The sequence below is a fragment of the Oncorhynchus kisutch genome, linkage group LG26 (assembly GCF_002021735.2).
Source record: "Oncorhynchus kisutch isolate 150728-3 linkage group LG26, Okis_V2, whole genome shotgun sequence".
NCBI classification, from domain to species: domain Eukaryota; kingdom Metazoa; phylum Chordata; class Actinopteri; order Salmoniformes; family Salmonidae; genus Oncorhynchus; species Oncorhynchus kisutch.
The window spans coordinates 26,132,316-26,147,159 of record NC_034199.2 but is presented as its reverse complement, the minus strand read 5'-3'; the positions used below and the strand labels follow the sequence as shown (position 1 = coordinate 26,147,159).

At 44.9% G+C, this 14,844-nt stretch overlaps 1 protein-coding gene across 1 annotated transcript in view; it reads left to right on the top strand.

Annotated features, from left to right (window-relative positions):
- LOC109871094 (radixin-like) overlaps positions 1-14,844 on the top strand; it is a 36,102-nt gene that overhangs the window by 2,076 nt on the left and 19,182 nt on the right. The window contains exon 2 of the mRNA XM_020461924.2: positions 2,496-2,589. Within this exon, the coding sequence (XP_020317513.1) occupies positions 2,578-2,589 (12 nt within the window). The 5' untranslated portion in view covers positions 2,496-2,577. The remainder of the gene's footprint in view (positions 1-2,495; positions 2,590-14,844) is intronic.

Genomic DNA, 14,844 nt, shown 5'->3' with positions numbered 1-14,844 from the left:
CAGCTCTGTAAACACACACACACACACACACACTAAACCCACTGGCACATGTGTTTAGCAACCTCTTTGCTCTTGCTTGTACAACTGCAGTGAAAGTGTGAAAGAAGAGGGAAACATGATTTGTGAGGGGTTCACAGACAGTGTCTGGGAGAGGCTTGTTATTGTAAAGCATGTCATTCATTTTATGAGCTCTATATGCCATGTTCTGTTAAGCTATTGCATCAGAGAGAGATAGAAAGGCAGAGAGAGGGAATGGAGAGATAATATGTGTGTGTGTGTAGCGCAGAGCCTCATTGTTTCTGCATGAATGGTGACCTGGAAGCTGTATCCGTTTGAGAGTGACCCTCCGGCTTTGGGTGAATAGAGGGGTCAGGTAACGCATTATATATTTTCTCTGCTAGGCAGGCTTGAGTGAGTTGGCTTAACAGGGAGTACCTGTGTTTGGCACCGAATGCTAGTTTATGACCTCACAGAGTCACAGGTTATGGCTGCCCTGAGGTGGGTGAAGTCACAGGTCAATAAAATATATTTTTTTCCCATAACCTGTAGGCAGGTAGGACTTGGGTCTTAATGGATAGTTCAGATGCTCAGCTCTTTTCTATATCCTGTAGGGACACAATGTATGGTATGGCCTTTTCTGTAAGTTTCTCACTCTCAGGTGGCACAAACTGCGATATGTGGAAAGGGAAAGGGCAGGGTATATTCAAATTGAATACTGTAGTATTTACTATAGTTTTAAAAAGTTGTGTTTTTGCAGACAATACTGTAGTATTTACTACAGTGTTTAGTATACTACAGTTTACTATATAATTCTATAGTAAGTACTGTAATATTCTATAGTAAACTGTAGTATTTCTTTCCATGTGGGTCTCTGTTATACTGCTCAAAAAAATAAAGGGAACACTTAAACAACACAATGTAACTCCAAGTCAATCACACTTCTGTGAAATCAAACTGTCCACTTAGGAAGCAACACTGATTGACAATACATTTCACATGCTGTTGTGCAAATAGAATAGATAACAGGTGGAAATTATAGGCAATTAGCAAGACACCCCCAATAAAGGAGTGGTTCTGCAGGTGGGGACCACAGACCACTTCTCAGTTCCTATGCTTCCTGGCTGATGTTTTGGTCAATTTTGAATGCTGGCGGTGCTTTCACTCTAGTGGTAGCATGAGACGGTGTCTACAACCCACACAAGTGGCTCAGGTAGTGCAGCTCATCCAGGATGGGACATCAATGCGAGCTGTGGCAAGAAGGTTTGCTGTGTCTGTCAGCGTAGTGTCCAGAGCATGGAGGCGCTACCAGGAGACAGGCCAGTACATCAGGAGACGTGGAGGAGGCCGTAGGAGGGAAACAACCCAGCAGCAGGACCGCTACCTCCGCCTTTGTGCAAGGAGGAGCAGGAGGAGCAGGAGGACCACTGCCAGAGCCCTGCAAAATGACCTCCAGCAGGCCACAAATTTGCATGTGTCTGCTCAAACGATCAGAAACCGACTCCATGAGTGTGGTATGAGGCCCCGACGTCCACAGGTGGGGGTTGTGCTTACAGCCCAACACCGTGCAGGACGTTTTTCATTTGCCAGACAACACCAAGATTGGCAAATTCGCCACTGGCGCCCTGTGCTCTTCACAGATGAAAGCAGGTTCACACTGAGCACGTGACAGGCTGGAGATGCCGTGGAGAACGTTCTGCTGCCTGCAACATCCTCCAGCATGACCGGTTTGGTGGTGGGTCAGTCATGGTGTGGGGTGGCATTTCTTTGGGGGGCCGCACAGCCCTCCATGTGCTCGCCAGAGGTAGCCTGACTGCCATTAGGTACCGAGATGAGATCCTCAGACCCCTTGCGAGTCCATATGCTGGTGCGGATGGCCCTGGGTTCCTCCTAATGCAAGACAATGCTAGACCTCATGTGGCTGGAGTGTGTCAGCAGTTCCTGCAAGAGGAAGGCATTGATGCTATGGACTGGCCCGCCTGTTCCCCAGACCTGAATCCAATTGAGCACATCTGCGGCATCATGTCTCTCTCCATGCACCACCGCCACGTTGCACCACAGGCTGTCCAGGAGTTTGCGGATGCTTTAGTCCAGGTCTGGGAGGAGATCCCTCAGGAGACTATCCGCCACCTCATCAGGAGCATGCCCAGGCGTTGTAGGGAGGTCATACAGGCACGTGGAGGCCACACACACGACTGAGCCTCATTTTGACTTGTTTTAAGGACATTACATCAAAGTTGGATCAGCCTTTAGTGTGGTTTTCCACTTTAATTTTGAGTGTGACTCCAAATCCAGACCTCCATGGGTTGATAAATTTGATTTCCATTGATAATTTGTGTGATTTTGTTGTCAGCACATTCAACTATGTAAAGAAAAGTATTTAATAAGAATATTTCATTCATTCAGATCTAGGATGTGTTATTTTAGTGTTCCCTTCATTTTTTTGAGCAGTGTGTGTGTGTGTGTGTGTGTGTTAACGGTTCTGCTCACTCCTCCAGGCGGTGGAGCCCAGGGCGAGGCAACAAGGAGGACGTTTTGTTTGCATTTTCTCTGCGGAAGGGCAAGGCCGGAGAGAGGAAGATGCCCAAACCGGTAAGACTCACCTCAGGAGAAAGGATACAAATAAAGGAATATAACAATATTCACAGGAGAAGTGAATGTTCAGGTTATGTTGAGATTTCACAATGTATTTTCCACTTCAACACATGAGGCTTTGTCACAAAGTATCAGTCAAACCATGTAGGAATCACAGCCACTTGTTAAAACACATCTATCCTAACTGTAACAAACACAAACAAAAACGCACACCAAGTACAAACACAGTCCTGATTACCCACTTCAGACCTGTTTGTAGAAAACACAAAGCCCTCTTTCTACTCTGTTGAGCAACACACACAGGCTTCTTGTGTCTCTAACAGGCTCAGAGCGGACAGGCAGACAGACAGTCTCCCTGTGGTCTAGATCTTACATAAGCACTGTAAACCCTCTACTCCACAGACATGGCTACTCCATCATACACACACTGGAGAGGAATTAGAATGGGGCCACCTCCACTTCTTGGAAAGGGGAAGAGGAGAGAACGGGATGGAAAGCACAGCGATAAAGAGAGGGGGAACAAAAGAGAAAGGGAGACAGAGACTCAGAGTGAGGGAGACAAAGAGATGGATAGAAAGCGAAAGACTGAAAGGGAATGAGAGAGAGGAAGAGATTGATAGAGAGACCTTTGTTCACATTTTGCTGATTGGGCAATACATTATCCAACTAATCCCCAGGATGCCCTTAGGGGAAATATGTTAGTCAGACATTTTTATATGTTAACATATTGTTGGACTAAATGCATTGTATTACCATGGCCTGTCATTCAGATGTTTTGTTGTCTGCACTTACTGTAAGAGGTTCTGTCTAAGTGACCCCTCCAGATACACTCCACAAAAAGATATGGTGAGAGTAAATAATGCCTCCATCAGGGTGCAGTGTGTTTTTGGGGAGCGAGGCAGACAGGTCTGTTGTGTTGTTAAAAGGGTGGATATAGGGACCTCTGGCCTCTCTAGATTGCCTGGGGCACTCCATTAAATCAGTGGGTTTCTGTGTAGGACCCTTTCTTCTGGGCATGTTTTAATGGGGGATTATTCCTCTAACATCACTCAATAGGTATCCAAAGGTGTGCCTGTTTTTCTGTCTGCTGTAAAGGGGTTCCTTGTTAACTAGATTTGGAGGGACAACCTATGGGAGGACACAGCAGGGAGTCTAGGGGCTGAATAATATTCTCATAGGCTCTGCTTGGTTAGCATTGTCATTGTCTCTTTGTCTGTCTCTCTCTGTGTGTGTGTGCTTGTCACCTTTTACTCCACACACAGACGCATACAAAGCTCGCCCTCCATATGGCAAATCTAACCATAACTCTATTCTCCTGATTCCTGCTTACAAGCAAAAACTCAAACAGGAAGTACCAGTGACACGCTCAGTACGGAGGTGGTCCGATGAAGCCGATGCTAAGCTACAGGGCGGTTTCGCTATCACAGATTGAAATATGTTCCGGTATTCAGTCACCGGCTTCATTAACTTCTCTGAGATATGTTGGCCAACATCCAGTGAAAATGCAGAGCGCCAAATTCAAATAAATGGCTATAAAAATTTCATGAAATCACACATGCAATACACCAAATTAATGCTACACTTGTTGTGAATCCAGCCAATATGTCAGATTTCAAAAAGGCTTTACGGCGAAAGCAAACAATGCTATTATCTGAGTACAGCATCCCAGCAAACAAACACAATCATATTTCAACCCGCCAGGCGCGACTCAAAACGCAGAAATAAATATGCAGTATATCACAAGTAAGTACACCCCTCACATTTTTGTAAATATTTGTGACAACACTGAAGAAATGACACTTTGCTACAATGTAAAGGAGTGAGTGTACAGCTTGTATAACAGTGTAAATTTGCTGTCCCCTCAATAACTCACACAGCCATTAATGTCTAAACCACTGGCAACAAAAGTGAGTACACCCCTAAGTGAAAATGTCCAAATTGGGCCCAAAGTGTCTATTTTTTGTGGCCACCATCATTTTCCAGCACTGCCTTAACCCTCTTGGTCATGGAGTTCACCAGAGCTTCACAGATTGCCACTGGAGTCCTCTTCCACTCCTCCATGATGACATCACAGAGCTGGTGGATGTTAGAGACCTTGCACTCCTCCACCTTCCGTTTGAGGATGCCCCACAGATGCTCAATAGGGCTTAGGTCTGGAGGCATGCTTGGCCAGTCCATTACCTTTACCCTCAGCTTCTGGTCGTCTTAGTGTGTTTGGGGTCATTATCATGTTGGAATACTTCCCTGCGGCCTAGTCTCCAAAGGGAGGGGATCATGCTCTGCTTCAGTATGTCACAGTACATGTTGGCATTCATGGTTCCCTCAATGAACTGTAGCTTCCCAGTGCCGGCAACACTCATGCAGCCCCAGACCATGACACTCCCACCACCATGCTTGACTGTAGGCAAGACACACTTGTCTTTGTACTCCTCACCTGGTTGCCACCACACACGCTTGACACCATCTGAACCAAATAAGTTTCTTGGTCTCATCAGACCACAGGACATGGTTCCAGTAATCCATGTCCTTAGTCTGCTTGTCTTCAGCAAACTGTTTGCGGGATTTCTTGTGCATCATCTTTAGAAGAGGCTTCCTTCTGGGACGACAGCCATGCAGACCAATTTGATGCAGTGTACGGCATATGGTCCCCCCCCACCACCCCTTCAACCTCTGCAGCAATGCTGGCAGCACTCATGTCTATTTCCCAAAGACAACCTCTGGATATGACTCTGAGCACGTGCACTCAACGTCTTTGGTCGACCATGGCGAGGCCTGTTCTGAGTGGAACCTGTCCAGTTAAACCGCTGTATGGTCTTGGCCACCGTGCTGCAGCTCAGTTTCAGGGTCTTGGCAATCTTCTTATAGCCCAGGCCATCTTTATGTAGAGCTACAATTCTTTTTTTCAGATCCTCAGAGAGTTCTTTGCCATGAGGCGGCATGTTGAACTTCCAGTGACCAGTCAGTATGAGGGAGTGTGAGAGCGATGACACCAAATTTAACACACCTGCTCCCCATTCACACCTGAGACCTTGCAACACTAACGAGTCACATGACACCGGGAGGGAAAATGGCTAATTGGGCCCAATTTGGACATTTTCACTTAGGGGTGTACTCTCTTTTGTTGCCAGCGGTTTAGACATTAATGGCTGTGTGTTGAGTTATTTTGAAGGGACAGCAAATTTACACTGTTATACAAGCTGTACACTCACTACTTTACATTGTAGCAAAGTGTCATTTCTTCAGTGTTGTCACATGAAAAGATATACTCATATTTACAAAAATGTGAGGGGTGTACTCACTTTTGTGATATACTGTATAATTCATGCCTTACCTTTGACAAGCTTCTTCTATTGGCACTCCAATAGGTCCCATAAACATCACAAATGGTCCTTTTGTTTGATTAATTCCGTCGATATATATCCAAAATGTCCATTTATTTGGCGTGTTTGATCCAGAAAAACACCGGTTCCAACTCACGCAACATGACTACAAAATATCTCATAAGTTACCTGTAATCTTTGTCCAAACATTTCAAACAACTTTCCTAATTCAACTTTAGGTATTTTATAACGTAAATAATCGATACAATTTTTAAGACTGGATAAACAGCATTCAATACCGGAGGAAAACAATGTGTAGCGAGCTTTCAGATCACACACCTCTAACAGTGCTACTTCTTCATTTCTCAAAGGAAAAACCTCAACCAATTTCTAAAGACTGTTGACATCCAGTGGATAGGAACTGCAAGCAAGTCCCTTAGAAATCTGGATTCCCAATGAAACCCATAAAAAAAAAATCTGAATGGTCTGTCCTCAGGGTTTCGCCTGCCAAATAAGTTCTATTATACTCTCAGACATCATTCAAACAGTTTTAGAAACTTCAGTGTTTTCTATCCAAATCTACTAATAATATGCATATCTTAGCATCTGGTCCTGAGTAGCAGGCAGTTGACTTTGGACACGCTTTTCATCTGGACATGAAAATACTGCCCCCTATCCCAATGAAGTTAATAAGTGCATCGTACCTACATATCCCAGACAGAAGCCAAGAATTACAGGCAACATCCGCACTGAGCTGAAGGCTAGAGCTGCCGCTTTCAAGGAGCGGGACTCAAATCCGGATGCTTATAAGATATCTTGCTATGCCCTGAACCATCAAACAGGCAAAGTGTCAATACTGGACCAAGATCAAATCCTACTACACTGGCTCTGACGCTTGTTGGATGTGGCAGGGCTTGCAAACTAAATATTTTTAGAAATCTGGATGGGAAACCATCCATGAGCGGTGCAGTGACACGTGCCTACCAGATTATCTAAATACCTTCTATGCTCGCTTTGAGGCTAGCAACACTGAACCATGCATGAGAGCACCAGCTGTTTCGGACGACTGTGTGATCACACCGACGTGTGTAACCGACGTGAGTAAGACCTTTAAACAGGTCAACGTTCACAAGGCCGCAGGGCTAGACAAATTATTAGGATGCGTTCTCAGAGCATGCAATGACCAGCGACAAGTGTCTTCACTGACATTTTCAATCTCTCACTGTCCCTGTCTATAATACCTACATGTTTCAAGCAGAACACCATAGTCCCTGTACCCAAGAACGCTAAAGTCATTTAGACGGGTTACCATCGGCCCGTAGCACTTACAACAGTAGCCATGAAATGGGGCACATCAACACCATCATCCGCCCCAACAGATCCACAGATGACACAATCTCTATTGCACTCCACCCTGGACAAAAGGAACACCTATGTGAGAATGCTGTTCATTGAGTACAATCCAGCATTCAACACCATAGTGCCCTCCAAGTTTATCACTAAACTAAACACCTCTCTCTACAACCTGATTCTGGACTTCCTGACGGGTTGCCCACAAGTGGTGAAGGTAGGCAACAACACATCCGCTACGCTGACCCTCAACATGGGGGCCCCTCAGGAGTGCCTGGTTAGTCCCATCCTGTACTTCCTGTTCACCCATGACTGTGTGGCCGTGTATGACTCCAACACCATCATTAAGTTTGCCGACGACACAGTGATGGTAGGCCTCATCGACGACGATGAGACAACCTAGAGGGAGGATGTCAGCGATCTGGCAGTGTGGTGCCAGGACAACAACCTCTCCCTCAATGTCAGCAACACAAAGGAGCTGATTATGGACTACAGGAAACGGAGGGCTGAGCATGCCCACATCAACAGGACTGTAGTGGAGCAGGTCGAGACCTTCAAGTTCCTCTGTGTCCACATCACTATGGAATTATCATGGTCCAAACACACAAACACATTTGTGAAGAGGGCACGATAACATCTCTTAGGCAAGATTTGGCATCGGTCCTCAGATCCTCAAAGTTAAACAGCTACACCATTGAGAGCATCTTGACTGGCTGAATCACCACTTGCTATGGCAACTTCTTGGCATCCGACCGCAAGGCGCTACAGAGAGTAGTGTGTACGGCCTAGTACATCACTGGGATCTAGCTCCCTGCCATCCAGGACCTCTACACCAGTTGGAACCAACAGGACCCTGAACAGCTTCTACCCCCAAGCCATAAGACTGCCAGATACAGTGGGGCCGAAAAGTATTTAGTCAGCCACCAATTGTGCAAGTTCTCCCGCTTAAAAAGATGAGAGAGGCCTGTCATTTTCATCATAGGTACACTTCAACCATGACAGACAAAATGAGATTTTTTTTCTCCAGAAAATCACATTTGTAGGATTTTTTTTAATGAATTTTTGGCAAATTATGGTGGAAAATAAGTATTCGGTCAATAACAAAAGTTTATCTCAGTACTTTGTCATTGCCAACAAAGGGTATATAACAGAGGTCAAACATTTTCTGTAAGTCTTCACAAGGTTTTCACACACTGTTGCTGTTATTTTGGCCCATTCCTCCATGCAGATCTCCTCTAGAGCAGTGATGTTTTGGGGCTGTTGCTGGGCTACATGGACTTTCAACTCCCTCCAAAGATTTTCTATGGGGTTGAGATCTGGAGACTGGCTAGGCCACTCCAGGACCTTGAAATGCTTCTTACGAAGCCAATTCTTCATTGCCCGGGCGGTGTGTTTGGGATCATTGTCATGCTGAAAGACCCAGCCACGTTTCATCTTCAATGCCCTTGCTGATGGTAGGCTTTGTTACTTTGGTCCTGCGTGGATCTTGCGTGGAGCCCCAGATCGAGGGAGATTATCAATGCTCTTATATGTCTTCCATTTCCTAATAATTCCTCCCACAGTTGATTTCTTCAAACCAAGCTGCTTACCTATTGCAGATTCAGTCTTCCCAGCCTGGTGCAGGTCTACAATTTTGTTTCTGGTGTCCTTTGACAGCTCTTTGGTCTTGACCCTAGTGGAGTTTGGAGTGTGACTGTTTGAGGTTGTGGACAGGTGTCTTTTATACTGATAACAAGTTCAAACAGGTGCCATTAATACAGGTAACGAGTGCAGGACAGAGGAGCCTCTTAAAGAAGAAGTTACAGGTCTGTGAGAGTCAGAAATCTTGCTTGTTTGTAGGTGACCAAATACTTATTTTCCACCATAATTTGCAAATAAATTCATTAAAAATCGTACAATGTGATTTTCTGGATTTTTTTTCCCTTCATTTTGTCTGTCATAGTTGATGTGTACCTATGATGAAAATTACAGGCCTCATCTTTTTAAGTGGGAGAACTTGCACAACTGGTAGCTGACTAAATTCTTTTTTGCCCCACTGTAGTTTGTCCGGGTAGTTATTGGTTAATTATCTACATTGACCTTTTTTGCATGAACTCTTTTGATTCATCACAAACGCTGCTGTTACCCTTTTATTAACGATCCTGTTGCCTAGCCACTTTATCCCTACCTATATGTACAGTTGAAGTCAGAAGTTTACATTCACTTAGGTTGACGTCATTAAAACTCGTTTTTCAACCACTCCACAAATGTCTTGTCAACAAACTATAGTTTTGGCAAGTCGGTTAGGACATCTACTTTGTACATGACACAAGTAATTTTCCCAACAATTGTTTACAGACAGATTATTTCACTTTTAATTCACTGTTTCACAATTCCAGTGGGTCAGAAGTTTACATACACTAAGTTGACTTTGCCTTTAAACAGCTTGGAAAGTTCCAGAAAAATATGTTATGGCTTTAGAAGCTTCTGATAGGCTAATTGACATAATTTGAGTCATTTGGAGGTGTACCTGTGGATGTATTTCAAGGCCTACCTTCAAACTCAGTGCCTCTCTGCTTGACATCATGGGAAAATCAAAAGAAATCAGCCAAGACTTCAGAAAACAAATTGTAGACCTCCAAGTCTGGTTCATCCTTGGGGGCAATTTCCAAATGCCTGAAAGTAGTGCGTTCATCTGTACAAACAATAGTATGCAAGTATAAACACAATGGTGCGAAAAGTGCAAATCAATCGAAGAACAACAGCAAAGGACCTTGTGAAGATGCTGGAGGAAACCAGTACAAAAGTATCTATATCCACAGTAAAAACGAGTCCTATATCTACTTAACCTGAAAGGCCGCTCAGCAAGGAAGAAGCCAATGCTCCAAAACCGCCATTTAAAAAGCCAGACTACGGTTTGCAACTACACATGGGGACAAAGATCGTACTTTTTGATCGTCCTCTGGTCTGATGAAACAAAAATAGATCTCTTTGGCCATAATGACCATTGTTATGTTTGGAGGAATAAGGGGGAGGCTTGCAAGCTGAAGAACACCATCCCAACTGTGAAGCACAGGGGTGGCAGCATCATGTTGTGGGGGTGCTTTGCTGCAGGAGGGACTGGTGCACATCACAAAAAAATTACGTGGATAAATTGAAGCAACATCTCAAGACATCAGTCAGGAAGTTAAAGCTTGGTTGCAAATGGGTCTTCCAAATGGACAATGACCCCAAGCATACTTCCAAAGGTGTGGCAAAATGGCTTAAGGACAAAGTCAAGGTATTGGAGTGGCCATCACAAAGCCCTGACCTCAATCCCATAGAACATTTGTGGGCAGAACTGAAAAAGCATGTGAAAGCAAGGAGGCCTACAACCTGACTCCGTTACACCAGCTCTGTCAGGAGGAATGGGCCAAAATTCACCCAACCTATTGTGGGAAGCTTGTGGAAGGATACCCATAACGTTTGACCCAAGTTAGGCAAAGCTACAAGAACCTGTTTGTAAACTTCTGACCCACTGGGAATGTGAAGAAAGAAATTAAAGCTGAAATTAATCATTCTCTCTTCTATTATTCTGACATTTCACATTCGTAAAATAAAGTGGTGATCCTCACTTACCTAAGACTGGGTATTTTTACTAGGATTAAATATCAGGAATTGTGAAACTGAGTTTAAATGTATTTGGCTAAGGTGTATGTAAACTTCTGACTTGGAAGTGTACATATCTACCTCAATTACCTCGTGCTCCTGCAAATCTATCCTGTTGCCTAGCCACTTTATCACTACCTTTATGTACATGTATCCCTCAATTACTTAATTCCTCTGCACATCTATCCTGTTGCCCATCCACTTTATCACTAACTATATGTACATAATTACCTCAATTACTTTACTTTCCTCTGCACATCGCCTCAGTACTAGTACCCAGTGTATAAAGCCAAGTTATTGTTACTCATTGTGTATTCATTCCTTGTTATTTATTTTTCTATTTCCCTTTTTTTCCCCCTCTGCATTGTTGGGAAGTAAGCATTTCACTGTTAGTCTGCAACTGATATTTTTCTATTAGATTTATTTTTTTGTACCTTTTTTATTTTTTTTTATTTGACTAGATCTGTATACTGCAAGTGCGTGGATTGTAAGCGTGTATCACCATTGTAGAGCTATGTGGGGTGCAGTGGGACTTAATGCATTATTGATTTATTGAGGCGTTTTGCAGGTTGCCCCTCTGGTCCATCTCACTACTCTCTGCTCCACACCAGCACGCCTGTGCCCACCGGCCACGCCACACACAGTCAGGCTTTAAATATTTCATAACCCAGTTTTCATTAATATAATCACACACAGTCAGGCTTTAAATATTTCATAACCCCGTTTTCATTAATATAATGGGAATTATCCAAGTCACTAAATCTAATTATCAGGTGTGAAGTTCACTCACCCATCCCCTCCCTCCACCTCTCCTTAGCCCACACACATAGTAAAATGTAAGCTCTACATAATCCTCCACTCCCCACTTCTACCTTCGCTCTCCCGTGCTCCTTATTTTCTCTACCTTTTGATGTGCTTATAGCCCTCCCCTCTATTGTCTTCCTCTCCTAGTCTCTCTGGCCAGCTCTCTCCTTACTTTCTCTCTCTCTCTCTCTCTCTCTCTCTCTCTCTCTCTCTCTCTCTCTCTCTCTCTCTCTCTCTCTCTCTCTCTCTCTCTCTCTCTCTCTCTCTCTCTCTCTCTCTCTCTCTCTCTGTCTGTCCTCCACCTTTCAATTAGGAGGATGTGTCTTTGGCCCCAGGCTGTGGGGATTAGCTCTGTTGGACCTGGAGATAATGGGACTGCCTCGATGGAGAGGGGAAGGATGGGAGAGGCCTGAGGGTAGATAAGAAGTGGAGATGACAGGAAAGGCAATGAGAAGAGAAGAAAAGAAAGGACTGGATTGGTGAGAGGAAGGCAGAGAGGAGAAAGGAAGAGGGGACAGGAGTGGTGGGTTATAGTGGGGTGAAGGAGATGATGGGAATGTGAAGGGTGTGCTGGAGGAGGATGGATGAGTGGTGGGTTATAGTGGGGTGAAGGAGATGATGGGAAGGTGAAGGGTGTGCTGGAGGAGGATGGATGAGTGGTGGGTTATAGTGGGGTGAAGGAGATGATGGGAAGGTGAAGGGTGTGCTGGAGGAGGATGGATGAGTGGTGGGTTATAGTGGGGTGAAGGAGATGATGGGAAGGTGAAGGGTGTGCTGAAGGAGGATGGATGAGTGGTGGGTTATAGTGGGGTGAAGGAGATGATGGGAAGGTGAAGGGTGTGCTGGAGGAGGATGGATGAGTGGTGAAAAGGAGTAAAGCCCAAGTCTGGTCCTCTGCCTTAAAGCCCCTGGTGACCGGCTTAGCAACGAACAACTGTGCATTTAATTAGGCCTGTCTGGTAGTGAATGAAAACACACACACACAAACTTGCTTGGGTGGGGGATATGTAAAGGACTACCTCTGCCTTGAGGGTTACTGGAGCAAAAGCTAGAAATAGCCAATCAAGCATAGAGATGGTATCTGTTCTTCTGCCAGATTTTTCTAACCCATTTCCAATTTACTTCCTGAATTGGCTGAACTGAAACGGAATTGACCCCGACCCTAGCTAGCAGACGTGGCTACTGTATGTATAGCAGTCAGAGAATGAGGGTTTCTAGTATTCACTGTGCACTGCTCTGCTCTCCATGTGGTTTGTCAGTTGGGGATTAGCTCCTATCACTTCTGAGACATCTTGCTCCGTCTGCTCTTCTCCTCTGTCAGTCTCACTCCTCTCCTGCTCAGTTTCTCTCGCTCTCTCTTGGTCTCGAATGCGCACACACGAGAACATATTAAACTATTTCCTCACAGAAATGGCTATGTTTGGCTATAGGATGGGTATCACTGCTACGACACAAAGGAAAGGATATTTACACAGCTCCATACCTCCCTTACCCTCAGTCTGTCTCCCCTGTAGAGCATCAGAATTATCTCCAATACCAGCATCCACGCCACATCATAATTCTATGTATACAATACACACCTTTGGGGCACTGTTGTGTTCAATTGGACCACTGTGCTGAAGGGGAAAAAGTGGTCTACATGCAAGATTTGAGGTCCTGTAGCTCCAATGTTAGAACTCCTCAGTGTCATTGTGGTCCATCGTGTTAATGATGCAGTGTTATTCATCTCCGAGCCTAAGAGGTTAATCCTACATAAATTGTTTTCTGTGCCCCCGTCAGTGTTTAAATCCCCGTTTAGTGGTGTGGGGCAGGTTTTTAAACATTTACATTAAACCATCCCTCAAGGTGTCTGCCGCGTTGTTGCCCACCAGTGAAACACGCACACACTATGCGTACAGTACATCTGAACCCAGTTTTGGTCTCTTCTAGACAGTAGTCTGTACATGAACAAGGTTTACCTGTGATTGTGTTAAGAGGCTTTTCTCTCTGACCAGCGTCACAGTCCAGCTTCAGACCATCAGATGATGGACCCACAGCTAGCACAACACTGACGTGTGTGTGTCTATCCTAGTGTACTGTTGAAGACAACAGTGGTATGGTCTGAGAAAGAGAGCCAGAGACGTGTGTTTTCTATTTAGTTCTCTGGTGATACTGAGAGCTCCTTCCTTTGTCTGTGACTGCAGGTGTGTGTGTATTACTTGATGTACTGACTGGGCCCCAGGAGCTCTATCTAGCTCTATATACAGTCGTGGCCAAAAGTTTTGAGACACAAATATACATTTTCACAGTCTGCTGCCTCAGTTTGTATAATGGCAATTTGCATATACTCCAGAATGTTATGAGTGATCAGATGAATTGCAAAGTCCCTCTTTGCCATGCAAATGAACTAAACCCCCCCCCCCCCCCCCCAAAAAAAAGATTCCACTGCATTTCAGCCCTGCCACAAAAGGACCAGCTGACATCATGTCAGTGATTCTCTCGTTGACACAGGTGTGAGTGTTGACAAGGACAAGCTGGAGATCACTCTGTCATGCTGATTGAGTTTGAATAACATATTGGAAGCTTCAAAAGGAGGGTGGTGCTTGGAATCATTGTTCTTCCTCTGTCAACCATGGTTACCTGCAAGGAAACACGTGCCGTCATCATTGCTTTGCACAAAAAGGGCTTCACAGGCAAGGATATTGCTGCTAGTAAGATTGCGGTTCAATTGTTGTGAAGAAGGCTTCAGGGCGCTCAAGAAAGTCCAGCAAGCGTCAGGACCGTCTCCTAAAGTTGATTCAGCTGCGGGATCGGGGCACCACCAGTACAGAGCTGGCTCAGGAATGGCAGCAGGCAGGTGTGAGTGCATCTGCACGCACAGTGAGGCGAAGACTTTTGGAGGATGGCCTGGTGTCAAGAAAGGCAGCAAAGAAGCCACTTCTCTCCAGGAAAAACATCAGGGACAGACTGATTTTCTGAAAAAGGTACAGGGATTGGACTGCTGAGGACTGGGGTAAAGTCATTTTCTTTGATGAATCCCCTTTCCGATTGTTTGGGGCATCCGGAAAAAAGCTTGAATGGAGAAGACAAGGTGAGCGCTACCATAAGTCCTGTGTCACGCAGCGCCTCTTCAACCCCAGGAGGCTGAAGAAATTCTGCCTGTCACCAAAAA